The sequence below is a fragment of the Copidosoma floridanum genome, unplaced genomic scaffold (genome assembly GCF_036245765.1).
Source record: "Copidosoma floridanum isolate Cflo_tuat_1 unplaced genomic scaffold, Cflo_Japanese_pri ptg000014l, whole genome shotgun sequence".
Taxonomy (NCBI): Eukaryota; Metazoa; Arthropoda; class Insecta; order Hymenoptera; family Encyrtidae; genus Copidosoma; species Copidosoma floridanum.
Window position 1 is genome coordinate 10,194,489 of NW_028321891.1, and position 22,259 is coordinate 10,216,747.

A 22,259-nucleotide genomic window follows, 5' to 3' on the forward strand; every position below is an offset into this window, starting at 1 on the left:
CGTTTAGTACCGTACCAAACAAAAGAGGCTCTAACAGGATATGTCAATGGTGAATCTAATTTTCTACCCATTTTTTAAATAATTTTATTACTCAGCCACATCTTGAATTAAAAAGTGGTATCGCTTGAAAAAAACTGTAAATTATTCATTGAAAGGGAAAAAAATGATTTGATTTTATCAGTCTTCATACAATCTAAGTCATCAGCATATTAATTTTATATTCCATAAAAATAAAAGCTTTATGTGCATCTATGAATTACGGACAGCACTTCATTTATAAGTATGAATCATTCTGATGTAAAATTTCACGTTACAGCGCGTTGAAAAAAACCTTTTTTAAACACGATTTTTTTTTAAATAAGATCGTTAACTATGCTACTTCTTTGTTACTGTTGAATGTAGGGTACTTTACAATATCACTAATTTTTATATCACGTCAGCAACTGGGTAGAAAACAACGAAGCCACTTCAAATCAATTTTGCCAGTTTTAGTTACAAGAAAACTTTATACATATAAGAAATCTATTATTATTGCAGTAAAAACTTAGATTTGTATAATGAACCTCGCTCATTTCGAAGTAATTTAATGTAATACTGTTGTAGAACAAGGTTAATATAAAAAAATAAATAATCATATGTCTGTGTAACATGCAACAGTATTGTAATAAAATATTGAAGATATTAGTAATTTCGACAGTAGGGTGCACATATTTTAATATAATTTTGTAGAAATTCCATTGAAATAAAATTATTTTGTTAAAATACTAAATATGAAAGTGCGTGTCATCCATCTGAATCTAATAAATATCAAAGTTTGAATGTATCATGTAATGATTGATAACGGTAGAGAAAAATATAAGTATATTACATGTTAAAAGTAGATGTAACGATATTATGATAAAAAGTTACTCTAGAATTATTTACAATAAAATTCTATACTGTTAGAAATTTAGACTATGGAAAAGTGTAACAGGGTTAATAGATAATGAATTAGTTTTTGTACAATACAAGAAATTACATTATTTACCGAAATCAGCATTTTTTAATCGAAGTTTGTACAACAAAAAAGTTGATTGCTTAAATAAAAAAACTTGGGATTATTATTATTTAAAATAAGTTATCCTAGCTCAGGATTTTCGATATGTTTGATATAGATTTTAAATTTGTACATACACAATTAGAACATAAATATTCTTAATTATTAAAATTACACAAATACATTAAGAGTATGAAAATGAACAGTATGCAATAATTTTGTTAGACTGTGATTATGCATGTAAGTACTGAGATCCAAACGAACGTCGAATGTTCAAAAGTGTTATATTCTGTATAAAATAAATAAACCTAAGTAAAAAAAATTGGTTATTTATTTTTTTTAAATATGTCTACACTACATTGTATTTTACAATGAAAACTTTAAAAATTGATACTTGTTCAATGTGAGTATAATAACTTTTCTTATCTTCTATCGATTTCTTATCTTCTATCTTATCTTCTTAAAATATAATTTGTACTTTTGTACCATACTGTTACTGTAATATTTTTTACCATAGAATTTTATCACATTAATTATGTAGTATGTAGAGTTAATATTGTCTATTTACGTGCAGCAGAATTTTTGAATTATGCAATAATATATTGATCCATGTAAATTAGATATTTAGTTCTAATCTTACACTTGCCCCAGCCATTTTGCTGCCACGAAATCCACTTGAGTAAGATCTATCTTGTCCACTATGACAGAATTTAATTTTTCTCAACCCTTTTCCATAATCTTTAAATTCGTGACAGAATTTAAACCACTGATTCATTTGGTCTTTTTCAATAATTTTAGTATAATTCAATACTTCCATTGCTGTTCTGTCTGATTTTTGCTCTCTTAAGAGTTTAATGGTGCAATCATAAACTGCTGGTACATTAGGCCGACTACAAAACCACTCACTGACCTTGAAAACAAGTAATAGTGACAATTTGAAAAATATGACACGGTTGAATGCAACTTTCAAGCAACAAACAAACCTTAATCGTTGGTTGCAAAAAATCTAGCAAGTATTCGTTCATCCCTTCGTCAATTAAATCGATTGTTTGTTCCATGCAACACCTTCCAAAAGATGTGACAAAGCAGAACTGTTTGTTTTCAAACACGGGATCAGCTGGCAGTGGTTTGACTCCTTGAGGGGGACACTCTATATCCCAGCCTGCTCCTCCATTGTCAGTTACTTTCCAGTATTTAAATAAACCTTCTTCTCCAGAATGATTTTTTACTAAATTTTTGTAAAAGGGCTTATTGGCACAAATGAAATAATACGCAGTCCATGGAATTTTGTCGGAAAGTGGCAAACTTTGACCAACTGTCAGTTCTGCTTTTTTATACCATACTCGATTTCTAATGAGATAACGCCAATGCCGGCAAACCATGTGACAATGAAGCAAACTTTTGGCATCCATTGCATAAAATATACTTAATAGCAGTTCGTCTGGAATTATTACAGAGTGTATGATGGAACCATTGATAGTGTCATGATCATCAATGGGACTGTGAACTTGATCCGTAAAACACACTTTTAATTTTTTCTTTGGCTGTCAAATAAAGTTAAAAAAGTATCCTTTACATTATATTTCGAAATTCACGTTAGTAATCATAGTATTTTTAGATTTTTAACTTGCTTACCTGATGTGCTTTAATCATTTTATGTTTATTGTGTTGTTTTATTTTTTATAAAATGTATGTTACAAGAGTGATCTACAACTATAGTTTTATCATTCTAGTAAAGAGAGCACGGGTAAGATAAACGTCTACTAAGTAAGTGCCATAAGTCGATTTCATTAAACCACATAAGTGGAATATCTGTACTTTTGGAGGTCAACTTACACGTTAAAGATAAATTGAAAACTTGCCTCAAATAGCACAGAAGATGTACACTTTTTATTTCCTATCTATAAAATTAGTTGCGGCTGGTTTATAATTAATTTAATAGATCTACTATAATAGTGATAATTATTTGGATCAGCGCCATCTAGCGGTCGTGATTTTTTTGGCCAAAAATTGCTCCTAAAATTCTGAAGGAGAGCTTTAGGCAGTTTAGCCCTAGAGCCAATTAATCAATTAAAAACCAGCCGCAACTTCCATTGTAAATAGGAAATAAAAATTGAACATCGTTTAAGCTGTTTGCGGCAAGTTTGCAATTTATGTTCTACCCGAACATCGATTTTCTATATATTTATACTTTCGGATGAAAGATAGATTTAAAACTTGCCGCAAACAGCACAAACGATGTTTACTTTTTATTTCCTATTCATAATATTAGTTGCGGCTGGTTTATAAGTAATAAAATGGCTCTAGGGCTGAACTGCCTAAAGCTCTCCTTCAGAATTTCAGAAGCAATTTTTGGCCAAAAAAATCACGACCGCTAGATGGCGCTGATCCAAATAATTATTACAACTAAACAACTTACAGTAATGCCATATTATCAATTATAAACTAGCCGCAACTAATATTGTAAATATAAAATAAAAAGAAAACATTGTTTGTGCTGTTTGCGGCAGGTTTGCAACTCATCTTCTAGCCGAATATTGACCTCCTATATATTTATAGTTTTGGGTAAAAAATAAATTAAAAACTTGCCGCAAATAGCACAGAAGATGTACACTTTTTATTTTCTATCTATTAAATTAGTTGCGGCTGGTTTATAATTAATTTAATAGATCTACTATAATAGTGACAATTATTTGGATCAGCGACATCTAGCGGTTGTGATTTTTTTGGCCAAAAATTGCTTCTGAAATTCTGAAGGAGAGCTTTAGGCAGTTTAGCCCTAGAGCCATTTAATCACTTATAAACCAGCCGCAACTTATTATGTAGTTACAAAATAAAAATTTAACGATGTTTCAGCTGCTTGCGGCAAGTTTGCAATTTATCTTTTACCCGAATATCGATTTTCTATATATTTATACTTTCGGATAAAAGATAAATTGCAAACTTGCCGCAAATAGCTTAAACATCGTTGAATTTTTATTTCGTAACCACATAACAAGTTGCGGCTGGTTTATAAGTGATTAAATGGCTCTAGGGCTAAACTGCCTAAAGCTCTCCTTCAGAATTTCAGAAGCAATTTTTGGCCAAAAAAATCACGACCGCTAGATGGCGCTGATCCAAATAATTATTACTACCTATAGTAGATCCATTAAATCAATTATAAACCAGCCGCAATTAATATTATAAATAGGAAATAAAAATTAAACATTTTTTGTGCTGTTTGCGGCAAGTTTTTAATTTATCTTCTACCCAAAAGTATAAATATACAGGAGGTCAATATTCGGCTAAAAGACAAATTGTTAACTTGCCGCAAACAGCACAAACAATGTTCACTTTTTATTTCCTATTTATAAAATTAATTGCGGCTGGTTTATAATTGATTTAATGGATCTACTATAGGTAGTAATAATTATTCGGATCAGCGCCATCTAGCGGTCGTGATTTTTTTGGCCAAAAATTGCTTCTGAAATTCTGAAGGAGAGCTTTAGGCAGTTTAGCCCTAGAGCCATTTAATCACTTATAAACCAGCCGCAACTTTTTATGTAGTTACGAAATAAAAATTCAACGATGTTTCAGCTATTTGCGGCAAGTTTGCAATTTATCTTTTATCCGAAAGTATAAATATATAGAAAATCGATATTCGGGTAAAAGATAAATTGCAAACTTGCCGCCAATAATGCAAACAACGTTGATTTTTTATTTTGTATCTATCAAATAAGTTGCGGCTGGTTTATAATTGATTAAATTGCTCTAGGGCTTAACTGCTTAAAGCTCTCCTACAGAATTTTAGAAGCAATTTTTGGCCAAAAAAATCACGGCCGCTAGATGGCGCTGATCCAAATAATTATTACAACTTACAGTAGAGCCATATAATCAATTATAAACCAGCCGCAACTAATATTGTAAATACAAAATAAAAAGTGGACATCGTTTGTGCTGTTTGCGGCAGGTTTATAATTCATCTTCTAGCCGAATATTGACCTCCTATATTTATAGTTTTGGGTAAAAGATATACTTAAATCATCAAAAGTTATGCGTGAATTTTTCATGTCTGATATGGAATATTGTATACTGTAATATTTTGTCTTATTTTCATTTAAGTGATTTTGTGTACAGTGCGATATTTTTTTAATGTTATTGGTTAAGCTAAGAAAAAAAAAAGAATACTGTACATACTGTCATATAAGCTTAAGGGTGTCATAGAAATAAAATTTTTCAAGTATTGAAAAAAAATATAAATTTATTTAAAATTATTTCGTACATTTGTCTCATAATACTTATTGTTCATTGTCATAATGGTTTGCCATAAACTCGTCGATTTCTAAAATTAAATTCATGTGTGTGTTGTATAAATATCTATAACTAGAGTCTTTAATTACTTCTTTGATATTGTCCCTGATGTATTCTTTCAGTTGGTTTTTTACATCCTTCAACTTATACTTATCAGCTATGGTGAGACATTTGGCAACATTAGTAACGTTTAAACCAGACATTAAATAACTGAGGTACTCCGAATTATTGATCAGCTGAGATTCATTTTCAGAAATAAACTTTTTTACTTTGCGCAACAAACTTTTCACGTCATATTTCTCAGCAATCTGTAGTATCAAAGTTGCATTGTTCACTGTGATATTTTCATACATATAATTTTTACACAGATTCTCAAGATCTATTAAATTATAAAAATGGGCAGCTTCGTACAAATGATTAAACATTGTTGATAAATCTTGTACATTATTTGTGTACATGTAATAGAGCAACTCTCTTATTACATGGGACGTGAATTGCTCCACAGGTATCACACCAGTTTGCTCCTCGATCATTTTGCTGTTGAACATAGCATCAAAAACTGAACTATGAGCAGCTAATATGTTTCTATGCGCTCTAATCTCTTCATCACCGACTTTTAGGGTGACATCTGTATACCTATCTTCCAAAGCGAAGCAATAAAGTTTGAATAGCTTCTCGTCACTGTAAAATGCTTTTTGTGGTAAAAATGTCTCAATGGAAGATGAATCGCCAACAGAAAACCTAGTAGTATCAAAGCAAACCTGTACTAGACCGTCTTTATTCACTGACTTCCCAAGCTGACATAAGTTGAAAAATAAAGAGTGCTTCAACTCATTGGTACCGCAACGCTGGCTTTGAAAGTAGTGGGTGCCATATTCTGGCTTGTGTAAAATGCTTGCCACTACTTGATAGGTGCACGGCTCGTTGTGAAAAACTTCGTTGCGCATGAAATGTAAGGTCATACCTGCGTTTTTAGCACCATACTTGCTCTTCTTCTCCGAGGACGAGGATATGAAACTTATGTAGCACTCTTCTGCTGGAGAATCCTTAAATTTGAATACAGGCGACCTGTACTCAATTCCCGTGCATTCTCTTATCGTGGAGTAGTTGATGTTGAAGACAATGTAATTCGTTTCCTTCTTCTTGATTGAAATGTTGGTGCACTCTTCTGATCCCTTGAAGTCCATGCTTGACAAATCTGAGAAAAACAATCAAAATGATGTTACAAAAAGTTGACTAATCTACCAAAATATAATTAAATCTGATTATTTTTACATTTCGACATTTGTAAAATATATCTCATAATTATTATAAAAAATAAAAAAAACATTGCTTACCTAATTCTAAGAAGAACCACTGAGAGTAAAAATTAAAAAATAACTACACCAAATAATAAATCCAGTTCAAAATACATTATATATGTTTATCAGAGACGAAGAGAAAAAAACTATACCGAATACCGAATCATGGAAAGTTAAACCATATTAATTATCCGGAAGCCGGAACTCGGAACTCGGAACCTCGGAACTCTCGGAAGTACGAGTCCCGTTAGATGACGCTGATGCCGGTCTCAATTGTACCAAACAAAGCAGACGACAGTAGTGTTATGCACAGCTATTACCAGTGTATAACCATAGAGGTATAAGAATAGAGGGGAAAAGCGCTATACTAGCCCATTAGCGGCAGCGACAGCATAACTAAGTGTAACGGGGCATCTGTCCTTGTTGCCAAAGCCACGTTATTGGCTACTTCTTCGTCCTGAATCCTACAGTTGATTCAATCTCATGTATGACTCGACCAATAACATAACTGCCTTCTTATACCTCTATGTGTATAACATACACTGTAGTGTACTATACTACTACAGTGTATACTGTTTTCGAAATAAACAAAACATATGTTGTATAAAAAATTACTGTTCTCGTCTGCGATGCTAAATATTTTAGACGATTGCAAACACAGAGCACAGTATTTATGTAATCCCGTTTTAAAGTTTTTATAACGACCACACAGTAAAACATGATTCAAATTTAAAATTATGCTTCCTTTCTCTAAAGGCTTTACTCCACCATCGCGGCCAACACTGTTCCGGAATCCGGATAGATAGAATTAATTACAATAGATAGAATTAATTACAATAGATAGAATTAATTAATTCTGTACTTGTTGTTGTTCGTTTATTTCGGCGCAACAAAACCTACCACAGTGCCGCAGCGTCTATTTACATATGTAAAAATGTAAATGTATACTCGATTCTATATTCTTAATTCTTACACACTTTAAGTACACCCTGGCCGCTGCTGCCGGTAGTCAATAAAGTCAATAATAGCTAATAGCTCGATGATGATCTTTTATTTACATATTGCTTAGTAATATTTAACTTGTTTATCAGAGTACTAATGAGTTAAAAAAATGAATAAACACTGGGAATTTTAATATTTTAAACAATGTCACTGACAGTTTGCAACAGTAAATTTAGCTTTAAATTTGTATTTACAAGCTGAGAGGAAAAACGAACTAAGCTAAGTATATTAATTATTTTTAAAAGTATTTTTTACTTTTTTATTTTTTAAATTGCTCAAAACAAATTATTTCGAACGTATAAGTGCAGATACCGAAATTCCGATCGATCGAAAATTCAAAGTTAGGTTTATGTAAACAAACGACGGATTTATTTGTTCAATCAACGCGAGTAAAAATACTTACGCCAAATACTTACACAATATGCATGTACGGGATATTCGAAACTCACCTGCGTCATAATAATAATATAAGTTTTTGAAAATAAAATAATATCATTTGATCAAGAAAATGCAAATTGCCTCGATATACAAAAACTGTAGCGACAAAAGTGAAACTTCAAAGGAAATTAAACTTCCAAGTATGAACATTATGATATTATTATAATTATTTTTAACCTAACCTTTGATAGTATTTTACATCGGTGACCCGAAAAATCGTTATCAACTATGTAATTACAATAACAGTATAGTATACGTAGGATATATATTTATGTATAAATTATACTTTTTAAAAGTTTTATATTAAAAATAAAATCAACATTTTGGTATTTAATAATGATTCGTTATTTTTTTACTTCTAATTTTGCAATGTTGTGTATGTATGCATATTTATAGGTGTGCGGAAGAAAACGACGTCGAGCGTCCGTGCACGTGGCTTTGCTAAGTTTCAACAGCATCAAAAGCTTCGGCAAAGGCACAACGACTCAAGTTGTTATCAACACCGGCTCGACCACACGTATGCAGCCGCAGTGAATTTCAATGATGTAAAAATCATCGTCATCGATGAGGAGGATGATGCCAAACCGAACAACCAAGAGCCTAACGGAGCCGAAAAAGGGACTGAAAGTTTACAATTGGGATGCGAAATGAGCAAAAACCCTGAGCTTTTAAACGGTGATAATAATAATGATACAAAGATGAAAAACGCTGGTAATGGAACGGAATTAGAAGAACACGTCAAAAAAACACATTCGACCTTCAATGGAAACAAAGTAAGCCTTTTTTTTTTTTTTTTTTTTCATTTCATGCTTTATCGCGAAAAACACGGATAATTTCGTTTTTTCCAACTATTTAGTTTAATGATCTGTTGTATTGAGTACATACTTTTCAAAAATGAGATGGAAAATGATTTTTTACATATTATGTTGATTGATTTTTTTTATTTTTATTATTTCAAAAAATTTTGTATTTACCCAGAGCATTTTAAAGCAGTACCAGAGAAATCGAAAAAGTGATAAAAGACCATTGAAGTTATTGCCCACATCCTTTTACACTACAGCTAAGATACACACGGAGGAAAAGAAACGATGGATCGCGGCGTTAGCTCTGATCGAACTAGCCAAATCAACGTAATAAACAACCATTAACATTATTTATTTTTAAATATTAACGCATTTCGGATTAATGTAGTTGTTTTGAAATTTTATACATATATTTTCATATTTTACCAATTTTTATGAGTAGTAATAACTGTTGATTACTGATGAAATAAAAATTCAACTGTGTAAATAGAATTTGATGTAAATAAATACTTAATATGATGAGGTGTTGTGTTCGCTTTGTTAAATAAAATTACAAGTACTGAGTTTATTTTGGGTGCAGCTGAAAATGTTTAAATGATAACTTACGCATTAACATACAAAGAAGAATATTCAAATTAATTACACAATTTGTTACGAACTATTTTAATTAGTTGAGTAAAAAATATGTACGTAAAAAACCTTGTATACCACTATGTGTCCTACCAATTCCTATTTTACAATTGTTCATCACACATAATTTTAAACAATTGACAAAACTAATTCTACTTTGAAATTATCGAAAAATTAAATATCATTTTTTTATTTTAATCATATTTGATTAATTTTTCAACTTCTTAATTAACTTGGTTTGTTTGACAATCTGAGAGAGTTTTCTCATGCTTCTTTTTGGCATAACTTTTAGATTTCCTTTGACTTTTGCAGGTAATACGGGGTCTTCATTTTTTACTCGTTAATCAAAACTTTGCATTCAACATCGCTCCGATCGAAGAATGTTATGATTAATTGGCACAATATATTAATAATTTTTTTTTTCAAAGTTGAGTGGGTGGTGTGTCGGCGTCTCAAGACTTCATCTGCCGGTCAGACGTCAAAGCTTTTAAACTTGCTTTTGACGAATGATATAAATATGTGACGTACCAGTAAAGTTGTGTGTGTATTTTTATAGTTGATACTACACATGTACACATATGCAAAAGCAATAGAGAGAGAGAAAAGGCATCATCCGGCTTGCAAAAGTGTTTTTGTCAACAATAATTATTTATTTTGACGAGAATCGTGTGGGCCTTATTTTGAGCAACCGAAATGTGCTGCCCATCGTCGTAAGTCGAAGTACACAGGGATGCTCGAGGATATATGCCCTCTCGATCCATGACCATAACCTCAACTCGATTGTTTATGTTTTTGTTGTGTGTTTACGTTCGTCGTGCACGAAAATTTTGCACGTTTCGTTTCCTTTGATTTTTTTTTTACCGATCATTTTTCGTTCGGCTGTTTATTTTCTTGCCAATTTTTTGTTGGTTATGAGCCTTGTAAGTAGACCAAGTGTTTATGATTGTGATTTATTTAATTAATGTAGAGGCTTTTCTATCAACTAATTTGAGATCAGGTATAGATTTGAATGTTTTATTCCAGTAATTTGTTGCTCTTTGAACGTTTTTATTGTCCAATATTGTTATTTATGTTACGTAGCATTCTTATCATTAGATATGAAATCTTTTTATTATCAGTAAAATGTTGTCAACGAATTGTGTTGAGAAAATGTTTGTTTTTAATTTTATTATGTACAAAATCTGGAAATACATTTTTACCTGAAAGCTAATTTTTTTTTTAAGATTTTTTGTTTATACTACTTTTTAAAGCAATAATTTGAAGTTCATAAGAACCTTATGATGCTTTTCAGACAAATTTGCAAAGTAATAATAAATCGACAGAGCATAAAAAAATTGGAATCCAAAGAAATATTATAGTTGTAATAATTGTTAAAGTGGCCAAAAAAATAGACATGGAAACAAATTGTTTTATCAAAAGGGTAAAGCAAAACAATAAAGTAGCATCAAAAAATATTATACTTAAACGTAAATGCCAAAAAATAAGAAATTTCTTAATAGATAAGGAGGTAAGCAACAACCTTTTTTTTTATCATTGTATGTGTATAATGACAGAGTAACGAATTCCGTTCAAATTATTTAAGATTAAGACTGTTATACATCGCTAAGAATACAACTATAAAGGAGCTGATGACGACAAGAATAGCAAGACATGCTTCAAAAAAAGCATTGACACCAGTCAATATCAACTATAAGCCATGCCCTTTCAACCATTTTCCAGAGGCAGACTTTGATCAAACAACTAACTACAGCATAATCTATGCAGAAGAAAACTCAATTGTAGAGGAGGTTGGTCATTTTGATTATTTGCTTGCATGCAGTGAGCAAGAAAACACAGTGACTACATATTACACTGAAGGAACGCCATTTGAAACACCTCCACATTTTTCTACTTCAACTTCTACATCAGATTTACTGAGATTTGACGATTTGAAAATACCGAGTTCTGTTCAAATCGAATCAAGAAGCATTTCAACTAATCGATTAACGGATACCAAAGATAAACCAAACGCAAAATTAGAGAGCTACATGGAATTCGGAAACGAAGAAAAAGAGTGTGAAAGCACTGACATAGAAATATACTTACCAGATGACTTGGATGAATATGATTACAAATGCGATGAAGATAGATCAGAGCGCATTATTAATGTCACGCCTTCACAGTCACCAATAGAACAATTCGAAAATGATAAGGAAGCCAGGATGGTAACATTTAGTGGTGAAGACCGATTTTCCCAGCAGACACCGCTTATGTTTTCTAGGTGCAGTTCTCTTGGTTCACTTAGTGGCTATGAACAGCAGTCACTCCTTGATGACCGAAGCTCTGTCATCAGCGATTTTAGTAGGCGGACTAGTGAGGTAGTGTCCCCAAGCGAATTACCTGATTCACCTGCACAATTTATACACTCTGGACAGCTACGAGACAAAAGGTTGACGAGAAAGAAGCTTCAACAGATACGTGACAAACCTCAGACATCCGAGACTTTTCTTGGACAACAGGAGGGGTCCAAGCACAGTGTTTTTGAAGATAACTTGGCCATATTTAAGGAAGAATCTACTCCAGTGAAATTCCAGTCCATAGCAGCGAGTAGTTTGAGTTCTTTAACCATAGATGACGAGTATGACGTTGATGAACCAGAGTCAGAGAACAAGGCAACATTGTACAAAACCCCAAAAACGTCGATCGCTGATATGCAAATCACTGGCATGGGTGATGAGAAAAAAAAGTCAGACCATGGAATCGAAGAGAATCCTTATGTTTTGGTTGAAGAAGAAAAAATTTTAGATGAATACATAAAAAAAGGCATTGCTAAAGTTACAAAGCAAAACATAAATGACATATCTTCATTTAACTTGCACCTTAATAGTGCATATGACTCTGATACTGAAAAATTAGAGCCATTAGATGAAAGCTCTGATTTAACTTCCGAGGAAGAACAGTTGTTGGATGAATGTATTAGAAGAGGAATTGCCAAAGTTACAAGGCAAAATATCAATGATGTTTCTTCTTTGAGTTTGGATACCAAGATTTTAGGGGTCAGTGCTAAACAAAACTGTGAGAAAACTTCTGAAACGAGGAACAGCAAAATCAATGAAACTTGAAGAGAAAGCGTTGCCTGTTAATTAAAATAACTCTATAATTGTGAGTGATTGAATTACCAAACGAGCGTGTTTATTTTTAGTATTAAACAAAAGTTTGTAAATTTTATGTAGTTACCTGAAATTCTACACAATAATTTGAATAACATTATTTATTTGTATAAATATTAATGAATCAATCATATTGATTGAAAAATGCTTTAATGAAATTTCGAGCTTTAAATTAGAAATTATTTATTCAAATAAAATATTTATAAAATATTTTTTAATGTAACTTCAATAAGTGATTTAGTAATTATCGAGTAAGCTTCTAAAGAGAAAATGTAATTCTCTTTCTTTAAAGTCTGATTTATCAAGGATGTGACAAAAATATAAATTAAATGTATTAACATTCATTATGTGATTGTCTTATATTTATTACATCTTGTAGATTTTCATTAAAAAATTCTAACTACAATGTTTTATTTTTTTTTATTTTTCCACCATACAAACAAATTGACTACTTTTTCCGAAATTAATAAGACTTTTTAGTACTTGAGATACTTTTATTACAAAAGTTAGCTTTACAACAGAATCGATTACTGAATAGTCTTCAATTTGTTTAATTAATTTATTAAATACATAGTATACGTCAAGTAGATTAGCTGTAAAGAATAATACAAAAAAGTAACTGAGAGTCCACAGAAGTTCACTTTACAGTGTTGCAAATCAGTGTAGAAAAATGGTTATTATTTTCACCAACCGTTTTTTTTATACAACCAGTTATTACCTACAGACGTGAGGTTTATTGTAACTAACCAAACTCTTAATAGAAATTTCATCACCTAATGGCAGTATTTTTAAATGCTACATATTATTTTGAATAAAAAAAAATTTTCCACAATTTCATATTTTTAGTAATAAGTCTGAGAAAATGATCTTTGATAAGCAATATAGCTTGGAACATTAAATTATCTGTTTTGAGTTTATATGATATCTTTAAAATAAACCATGATGAATTTGAATCTATACTTTTCAAAGGCTAGATAACTTACTTTGTCTTTTTACAAATTTGTCAGCGAGATTTTTCAAGTATTCTAATTCGTACTCTTTTTGATTCGTTAACTTTAAAATTGATACAATATTTTCCTCATCAATATTTGATTCCATATAGCTTAAACATTTTTTTTCCAACTCATTTATTTGCAAATAATGAGATAATCGAAACAAATTGCATGCGTCATTTTTTAAATTACAAGAATTACTGTACAAAAATTTTAATAATTCTTTAACAACAGTGGAATCCCAATCTTTGAGATTTATTTCTCCATTTTTCTTTTCAAGCATATCAGTTTTAATCATACAATTAAGTACATCGCTTCTGACAGAGAGGATACACTTGTGTACGTTGAAAACGCCATTTTTGGCAGTAACTTTCAAGTCTGAATACTCTTCATCTGAAAACAACTTTCCAATATCTTTGACCAAAGATTTTGTTGACTCCACCACATAAAATATTTCAACTGTGATACTTTGTGCTAATTCGTTCAAGTAAGTGAGTGGCTCATTCACTTCTATATAACGGGATGACAGAGTATTAAATTCCTTTACCCATATTATTGAGCTTAAATGAGTATCCATTTGATGTAAAACGAGAAACGCGAGAAAAATAAGCTATTAATCGTGCATCACGAATCAAGGTACATAAAAGTTCGTCCTTTGAGCGTAGCATAAAGCTTAGTTGTGTTGTGGATTTGCAGCATCCCCTTGATATATCAAAAGATATAGATACAACAAATTCTTGTTGGTGCACATTTATAATTACATCTTCTGTTGATTTCCAAATACATTCTTCATCTTGTATAAATTCAAAATCAAACACACTCCTTTCATACATTGCACTCATTACTCCAGTCATGTTTTTTTTCACCAAATCTAAAAAAATTAAATTTACGTAATAAACATAAATCACAGTTGAGGCTGGCAATTGATGGTAGTAGCTTACAATTTAATTATATAAGTTAAAAATTGTCTAATTTAAATAATCGACTTCTCAGATACTTTTCAACGATTTCACTGTATACGCTATACTTATGTAACAATTGCATGTATACACATATATTGATAAGTACAACAAAAAAAAAAGTGAGTATACCTCAACTACTTATATCTTTACTGTTCTTGAAATCAACGTTTCTCAGGTTAGCAAGTGTTTATAAAGCTGTTATATTATTTTTTAACTTTTTCAACAACATTAAGTTAGTATAATACAGACGTTTATGCGTATGGTATACTGTGATGAACCTGTCTCGTCTCGCGTTCCAAGTTCCAACCTTCCCAAACTCTAGACGTCGCGCGACACGCGATAAACAAAACCAGCGGTGAATGCGGTAAAACAGTGCTGTTTTTTTTTAGAATATAAAAAATCTACATGATTTAAATATTTTCAATACATCTATAATCAAGTATAAAATATCTCAATTTGATACAAATACTAAAATATAGTAACTGTACACATGCCAATTGAAAACGATGCCTCATGCAGGCAGTGTTCCAATACACACACAAAGCAATAAAGGAAAAGCTTATGACAAACTAGCATTATTTGTTTTCCTTATCCTTACAGGTAGGTAAAATGTAAAGTTTTTATGGACATGGGGTATTTCATACGTACTTTAGTTTTCCTTCATCAAAGAAATATATCTAATAAGAAAATTTACCAATAAGTCAATCATAAACCTTAATTAAAAAACCACTTACAAAAGATTTTAAAAAATAGTATAATATCCCCTAAGGATTAAAAAATAAAATTTTCATAGAATTTTAAATAAAGTTAAATTTAGGAAATAAGTTTTTTTTTTATAAAACGTTTATTTATTTTTTTTTTTTAGTAAGAATACAAAAGTTCAATCAGTAAAGCCAAACCATAATAAAAGTTTTAAAATAAAAATTTTTCATCGCTTTCTTTTTTTGGTAAGCCTATGATTCACATCCAAAGAATTTTTCAATAACTCAAACATCAAAGAAGGTTCGGATACAAGTAACTGTTGGCAATTATCCTGTTGTAAAATTTCTTTATGATTTGATACGATGTACTTAATTGATTGATCTATTAAAACTTGAATTTTGTGTCTATGTGAAAACTTTAATATCGATACCACGGTGGCTGGTTTGATAGATTTACTCAAATATTCTATGTAGTCTAAATCTTTTGCTAACACTTCTTCATTAGATGCAATAAAATTTTCTGAGGCGCTTTTTAATTCAAGCAATTCATACTGTTCTTTATCTACCAAGTCAAGAATGTCAACGATACTCTTTATGTTTATGTTGGATTTTAGATAATGTTTGCACAAATTTTGCAATGGTTTGATTCCTAAATAATGCGACAGCTTAAATAACTGAAGAGGACTTACAGTAACATCGCATGAATCAGCATAGATGTAATTTAATAATTGTTTTACAACTGTGGCCTCCCACTCCACCAGTTTAATTGTGTTGGTTTGTTTTTCCATCATACTATGCTTGATCATCGCACCAAGCGTATCACATCTTACTGCGATTATATTCCTGTGCACATCGAAAATTTCATCAGCAGCAATGATTTTCAAGTCAGAGTGAGCTTTTCCTGACAATAGTTGATTTATATCCGTGGCTAACGTATGGGAAATGTTATGATTTTGAGGTAAGTAGATTTTTATAATTAGATCACCTCTTACACCACTGTAAATATCTGGTTCACAAACTAATATTTTTTTTGATGTTAAACTGGTACCATTCGTTTCATTAAGTATGAATACATATTCATTTTGACTTGCGGAAAAGTGCGCTGATAATTTAATTTCTGTGTGGTTGAGTGATGGCTTGCTGGTAAAAGTAATACTAAAACTCAAATAACAATTGTGGCCACTATAGTAACTATGCGATACCATTATATAAAATTTTCCTCCAAGTTTTTCAAAATTCAATTCTTGGGTCTGCTTATAAGAATACCAGTTTTTCCAATGAAAACTGACAAAAGATTCAATTCCAGTTCCAATATCTTTTACATCAGCCATTATCCTGCAAACATAGAATTTACATAAATAAATTGTAGCTTACCATTGAGTACAGTGAACCCTGTAGCTAAATTGTACATGAGGCAGTAGAAAGTATAATAAGTCAGCTTGATATTTGTTTGTGTACCTAATATAAATAGTTGTTGCACAAGTGCATGGTGACTTGTCTTGCATCTTCGTGGATGCAGAAATACAGATATAATGTAGTGAATGATGAGTTTTTACTTTCCTCTTTCTACGGCCAATTACGGCTCTAACTTATACCTATAACTGTCAATCTATACTATAAGAAAAAAAACTAATCAGATACATCAACAAAAACTTTTAATATTGTAAATTTTTTCTACACATAGTAGCTAACTAGAGCTTTATTTTTTTATTTTATTTATAAAAAGTCAAGTGTCATCTCATAAATTACCTATTGTCAAATATTTGTAAAACTACTATTTTTTTGAACAGTAAAAATGCATCATTTATTAGTTAATCTCTTTTAGCTCAAAATAATTGCAGTTAATCACTGTTTGGGTGTTGGTTCTTTCTTCTCATTTTCACAAGTACATGTTTCAAGATAAGCTACATATGTATTTCAGATGTTTGTCAATACATCCTGAAAGTTTTTATAGGTACTCTGTTTAATAGCAATCAAAAAATAGTATGTATAAAACTGACCTCTGAAAAATTATGCAGGCACTGTAGTCTTGTTCTTAAAATATATAATATCAAATTATCACAATATGTTGGCCCTCAGGGATAGTGCCTACCAATATATTGTGTATCTTTTTTTTTAGTTCAAAACCTATGCTATACCATAGGCTCATGTACCTGTATTAAAAAAAAGATACGCAATAGCATACTCCAGGAATAAGAATTAACTATTGACTAGGGGATAAGTTGTGGTTTAACTGATTGTGTGGTAGTAACTGGTTCTGTATATATAGGTATATTTTGTTAAGAGAACCGAACCGAACCAAAAGGGGCTTGAACGAACCTAATGACAAAGGGCCGGCTTAACCTATCATCGAATTTATTGTAATACAAGTAGAGGTATCGGCTATGCTATACGTATACACGTGCCGTAAACTTGACAAACGTAATTTTAATTTAAAAGTGATTAAATTCCTCTCACTTACGTGACAAAAAAGTGAAAGACGAGAACGGTTGTCTGATTACTGTTGATAAAAGTATCTGTTTCTTTTGTTCTGACAAAAAAATACCATGAAGAGGCGGCTTTGCTGTTTGCCGCAAATTACCGCTATACTTTATGAGCTATATACACGCTAGTACGCTACCTCGCTACCTCGCTAGTCTCGCTACATCTGCAGCAGTGCTCTCGATTGCAGTGAATTATGAAGCGCGAAAATTCAAAAACGTGAAAAAAAAAATTATTTTTAAGTTGTTAGAAAAATTGTTTTTTCGCCTTATGCACTGCTGTAAATGATTAATGTGAATCATTACTATCCAAAATAATTTTCCTTTTAATTTTATCCTTTAGTGAAATACCAATAGTATATTTTAGATAACAGCATTTGAATTAAATGAGTAAAATAAATTATAATAAATAATAAGGCAAAAACATGTTAATTAACTTTTAAAGCAATGGAAATTTCACGTTTTGGTAAAAAAAAGTCATTACATAATTATTTCTATAATCACGAAATACCGCCCACGGTCATTTTCTGATGTACCTACCGAGGCTAAGATGTTACTGGTATGTACATGGAACTTTACGTGTACTAAAGTATTAAATAAAGTGACATCGCAACGGCGTTAATAAATATTAGGGCATATTTGTGTTTGACGGGGTGCTAATTACTAAAATTATTAATTTAAAATAGTCCAAACTATACAAATTCCTAAAAAAAATTACAATGACCTATTTTATAAGAAAATGTATATAATACGATGTATTATAATATCAACTCAATTGATTAATTATTTTACATGTCTTGTTTATTCAATAGCTTATAACTTCCACTTTGATATCAGCTTTTAATTCATTATTTAATTAGTATATATATGTGACTGTAAACTGTAAATGTATATGTACATGTAAAAATAAATATATGAAGTCTATACACATTTTTTAAATTACATATTTGCTTATTATAACTGCGAATATTTTTAAAAATACACAAAACACATTTTTTTATTGAACATGACCAATATGTTGTTGCTGTACATGCACACAATATATATACAAGGGATTTAAAAATAGCAAAAATATAAAAGTTAATTACATACGTTATTATATACAGTTTATCTTGAATTCTGAAGTCTTATAATAATTTCCTTCAAGTAACAAATCAATCATTCCCTGTGGAGGATCAAAATGTTCTCCTCCATATTTTTTAATAGTTTCACGAGCTACTGCTATCCCATCGACACTACGAGCATTTAGGCAACTCCTTCTATCTGTTTTAAAATATTTTACTTCGCTAAATTTTACTTCTGGAAGTACGTTAGAGTGAGGAATTGAAATTGCCGATAGACAGACTGAACCCAGCTCTTCGAATGGATAAAATTCCTCTTCATCACATAATGTGTTGACGTAATACCAGAAATCGTTGATATTTACTTTTTTGACATCTATGTCAGTAAAGTATTTTGATGTTGGAAGTTTCTCCCATTGCGTCCGTAATGTCGTAGCCAAATTTTTATTTCCAACTAATTTTTGGAAAACGTTTAAAAAAGAATCAAAGCAATGGGTCTTTCGAAACTCTAAGGACACAGCATTGCAAGGATCCAAGAAAGAAGCAGCGTCATACAGAGGATTATTGAATTCTGAGAACCTGAAAACAAACAGTAGTTATCTAAAAAAATTTCACACTCACGCACATATCAGATGCCTAGTATAGGCATTGCCTACTGATTACTACAACATTTAATGTTTCTTATATGTACACACTATTGGGTGGATAGTGGTTTTTTTATACAGTATTTTTACGTAACCAGGGTAAAAATCCTAATTTAGACGATTTTTTTGCTATCATTTTTTTTTTATTTCTCATGCGGCAGTGTAAAAAAAAATTTTTTTGTCAAGTTAACGTGATCAACGTACCTTTGGCGTATTTCCAATGCGATAGAAATTAAGAAATTATACGCTGTTTTGCAGAAAAATTCAGACTCTTCGTTACATAATACTATGAAATCTCTAACCTCCTCTCCCAAATCAAAATCAGCATATGCCAAATAGTATTTATCATCGAATAAATCTACATCTTTTGCAGGAGTGTTGATTACGTATGCTCTTATCATAAAGCAAGATAAAATACTTTTGTAACATTCTTCGATCCGGCGCTTTGCTTTATGAATTACTATGCTATTTTCTTGGAAAAATAAATTCAATCTATTCACAAAAGGCAGAATACGCTGTAACATAATTAGAAAACATTTATTTTCTCTTTTCTGCATTTGTGCAAGTAATTCATTCCCTAATTCATCTCCTTCAGTTGCTAGTTCTTTGGTTATTTCTAGTATTACATTCCATTGCTCTAAATTGCGGTTCACACACAATTCTAATTGTAACCAGCGTACTTGAAGCCATCGGAGCATTGTATGCTTTGGATAGTTGAGATCTATTTGTTTATTCAACAAGTTGTGTGCTCTTGATGAAAAATTTATAATACTATAAAAATTATTAATCAAAGATTTCAATTCATCTGGTAAAAATGTCATAGCATGTCGTATGACTAAGTGTGTGACATGCGCCGGGCACACAGTACAAATCACATCAGAAATGGCTTCTTCCATACGTGATCTCAAGCCGGTCCGCCGACCCGACATTGTTGGACATCCATCGAAAGTTACGGACATGATGTTATTTAATGGGATGTTGTAATTTCCAAAAGATTTCTCAATAACTTCAAACAATCGAGCTGATCCTGCATCTGCCTTTTTGTTCAACTCAAACACTGGTGCTAACTCCCACAGAGCTCCTTTTACTAGGCCATCGACTGGATCGATAAATTGAACTATGATTGCAAGGGTCTTATTTTTACTGACATCAGTCGCTTCGTCTACTAAAATATTAAAATAAGCATTCCTCAAAGTCTGTGCTAAACAATTTTTTTCAAAACGACTAATCACATTCATGCAAATAGCATGGGCTTTAGAGACTCCGACTTGCACAGATTCCCACACACAAATAGGATCAAAAGCCTTTAAAGTTCGCAACATAGCAGGTGCTCTGTAAAAAGGAATGTTTTGCATAACAAGCATCGCCACGAACTTTAGCTCATTAACGGCTTTTTTTCGCGCTTCTATGGACTCTTTCTTTTCTGGTACTATAAAATACGTGTTGGGATATGGTTCTGTTAGTCCAGCTTTCTTGTAATGTTTGTAACTTTGAGCATGCCGTTGTAATCCTGTGAAGTGAGACTTGTATTCTTTTTCGCACACAATACAATAAACTTTTGTTCTGTTAGCTAACAAGATCATCCAATCCTTAAATCCTAGAACTTCCAACCATTCTGGACGACTTAATTGCACATGATTTTGCCGAACTATCCCTCCAAATGTTTCTGTTGGATCCTGTAGAAAAAATACAATGTCGGTACCCCGTATTATGTCTAAATAATCCATTTTACTCTTATCAGCTTACGAAAATAATAAAAAATTGTTATCAGACAAAACATAAAATACGTTGATAAAAAAAAAATACAAAAAACATAGCGTTTCACTTTCACGGTCAATCTATTTCATAGTAAAAAAATTCGCAAAATTGCGAAAAGTGGTTTTTTTTTTTTGCGATAAAGTACATTTATTTTCAATGTCAAAAAATTTTAATGGAAAATTTGTAATCGGGGTTGTATTCGAAATGTAGTCATTATCGGAGCGCCCGGGTAAGAGCAACCCTTCAGGCACACTGCATTCTAGTAGCTTTCTTTTTTACCAACCTCAGATACCATAGCACGTTCTCCATCACGGAAAAAATTACCGCAACGAAGAGTAACTATTATTAATAATATTTTGGACGTATCATTGGCATTGTAATAATCATTACTGAGTATTACATAGTAAGAATATTAAAAGAAGTGTAACTAACACGACGTATCTATTGTACCGTTTCGTTTATAGCAAAAATTTATGTAGGTATTTGCTAAGTAAACAATTTTTAATTAAAATAACTTCGGTAGTAAGCATATTGATTTGTTTCATTGGCAACTATCTTCTCATGTCAATATCAAATACTTAAATCGTAATACTTACATGTAGAACCTCCAAGCTGACGGGACTTTTTCCGGAGGACATTTTGACTGTCGATGTCACTTTTCCTACAATACTTTTTTACTTTGTTCCTGTTTTACCTGTAAGCACCTTTTTCATGAAGTCCACAAGAATAAGTAACCGCTGCATGATTGTACGAAAACAAGGTGGACGTGCCTGTTGAAATGGCAATGGGTATCTACTACAGTGTAGCGGCTGCTGTACAGGGCAAGTTACACAGCAGACGAAGTTCCGCTTATTTACTTCAGGATCACATTATGCTCTGCCGCTGTCAATCAGCTGGCATCCGTGTGATTTATCGTATGATTGAAATGGTGAAGTGCGCGTTTTATTAATGGTGAAGTCAGCGGTTTCACGTGTAAACTCTTTAGAGGTCATTCGAATACAATCAACCCTTT

At 31.5% G+C, this 22,259-nt stretch overlaps 4 protein-coding genes across 6 annotated transcripts; 2 read left to right on the forward strand and 2 right to left on the reverse strand.

The window, feature by feature from the left end:
- Positions 1 to 1,362: 1,362 nt before the first annotated feature.
- On the reverse strand, positions 1,363 to 2,899 carry LOC106635817 (F-box only protein 2-like). Of its 2 annotated transcripts, none has more exons than XM_089591954.1 (3): positions 2,672 to 2,899; positions 2,020 to 2,477; positions 1,363 to 1,946 (listed from the first exon to the last, which is right to left on the reverse strand). In XM_089591954.1, the coding sequence occupies exons 2-3, from the start codon at positions 2,446 to 2,448 to the stop codon at positions 1,653 to 1,655; spliced, it is 723 nt and encodes a 240-aa protein (XP_089448080.1). In that variant the 5' UTR covers positions 2,449 to 2,477; positions 2,672 to 2,899; the 3' UTR covers positions 1,363 to 1,652. The 2 variants fall into 2 exon arrangements, with proteins under 2 accessions (XP_089448080.1, XP_089448079.1); XM_089591953.1 differs by having other exon boundaries at positions 2,020 to 2,580.
- A 2,399-nt stretch (positions 2,900 to 5,298) lies between these two features.
- Positions 5,299 to 6,856, reverse strand: LOC111643364 (uncharacterized). Its single transcript, XM_023391061.2, has 2 exons — positions 6,664 to 6,856; positions 5,299 to 6,524 (listed from the first exon to the last, which is right to left on the reverse strand). Exon 2 carries the CDS (start codon positions 6,511 to 6,513, stop codon positions 5,314 to 5,316), a length of 1,200 nt encoding a protein of 399 aa, XP_023246829.2. The 5' UTR covers positions 6,514 to 6,524; positions 6,664 to 6,856; the 3' UTR covers positions 5,299 to 5,313.
- A 1,281-nt stretch (positions 6,857 to 8,137) lies between these two features.
- On the forward strand, positions 8,138 to 9,389 carry LOC149374776 (uncharacterized). The gene is made up of 3 exons (XM_089592143.1): positions 8,138 to 8,207; positions 8,464 to 8,840; positions 9,046 to 9,389. The coding sequence occupies exons 1-3, from the start codon at positions 8,138 to 8,140 to the stop codon at positions 9,199 to 9,201; spliced, it is 603 nt and encodes a 200-aa protein (XP_089448269.1). The 3' UTR covers positions 9,202 to 9,389.
- Positions 9,390 to 10,100: 711 nt separating this feature from the next.
- LOC106638648 (uncharacterized) lies at positions 10,101 to 12,739 on the forward strand. Of its 2 annotated transcripts, XM_089591987.1 has the most exons (3): positions 10,101 to 10,420; positions 10,792 to 11,007; positions 11,083 to 12,739. In XM_089591987.1, the coding sequence occupies exon 3, from the start codon at positions 11,129 to 11,131 to the stop codon at positions 12,599 to 12,601; it is 1,473 nt and encodes a 490-aa protein (XP_089448113.1). In that variant the 5' UTR covers positions 10,101 to 10,420; positions 10,792 to 11,007; positions 11,083 to 11,128; the 3' UTR covers positions 12,602 to 12,739. The 2 variants fall into 2 exon arrangements, with proteins under 2 accessions (XP_089448113.1, XP_014207415.2); XM_014351929.3 differs by lacking the exon at positions 10,101 to 10,420 and having other exon boundaries at positions 10,763 to 11,007.
- The last annotated feature ends 9,520 nt before the right edge of the window (positions 12,740 to 22,259 follow it).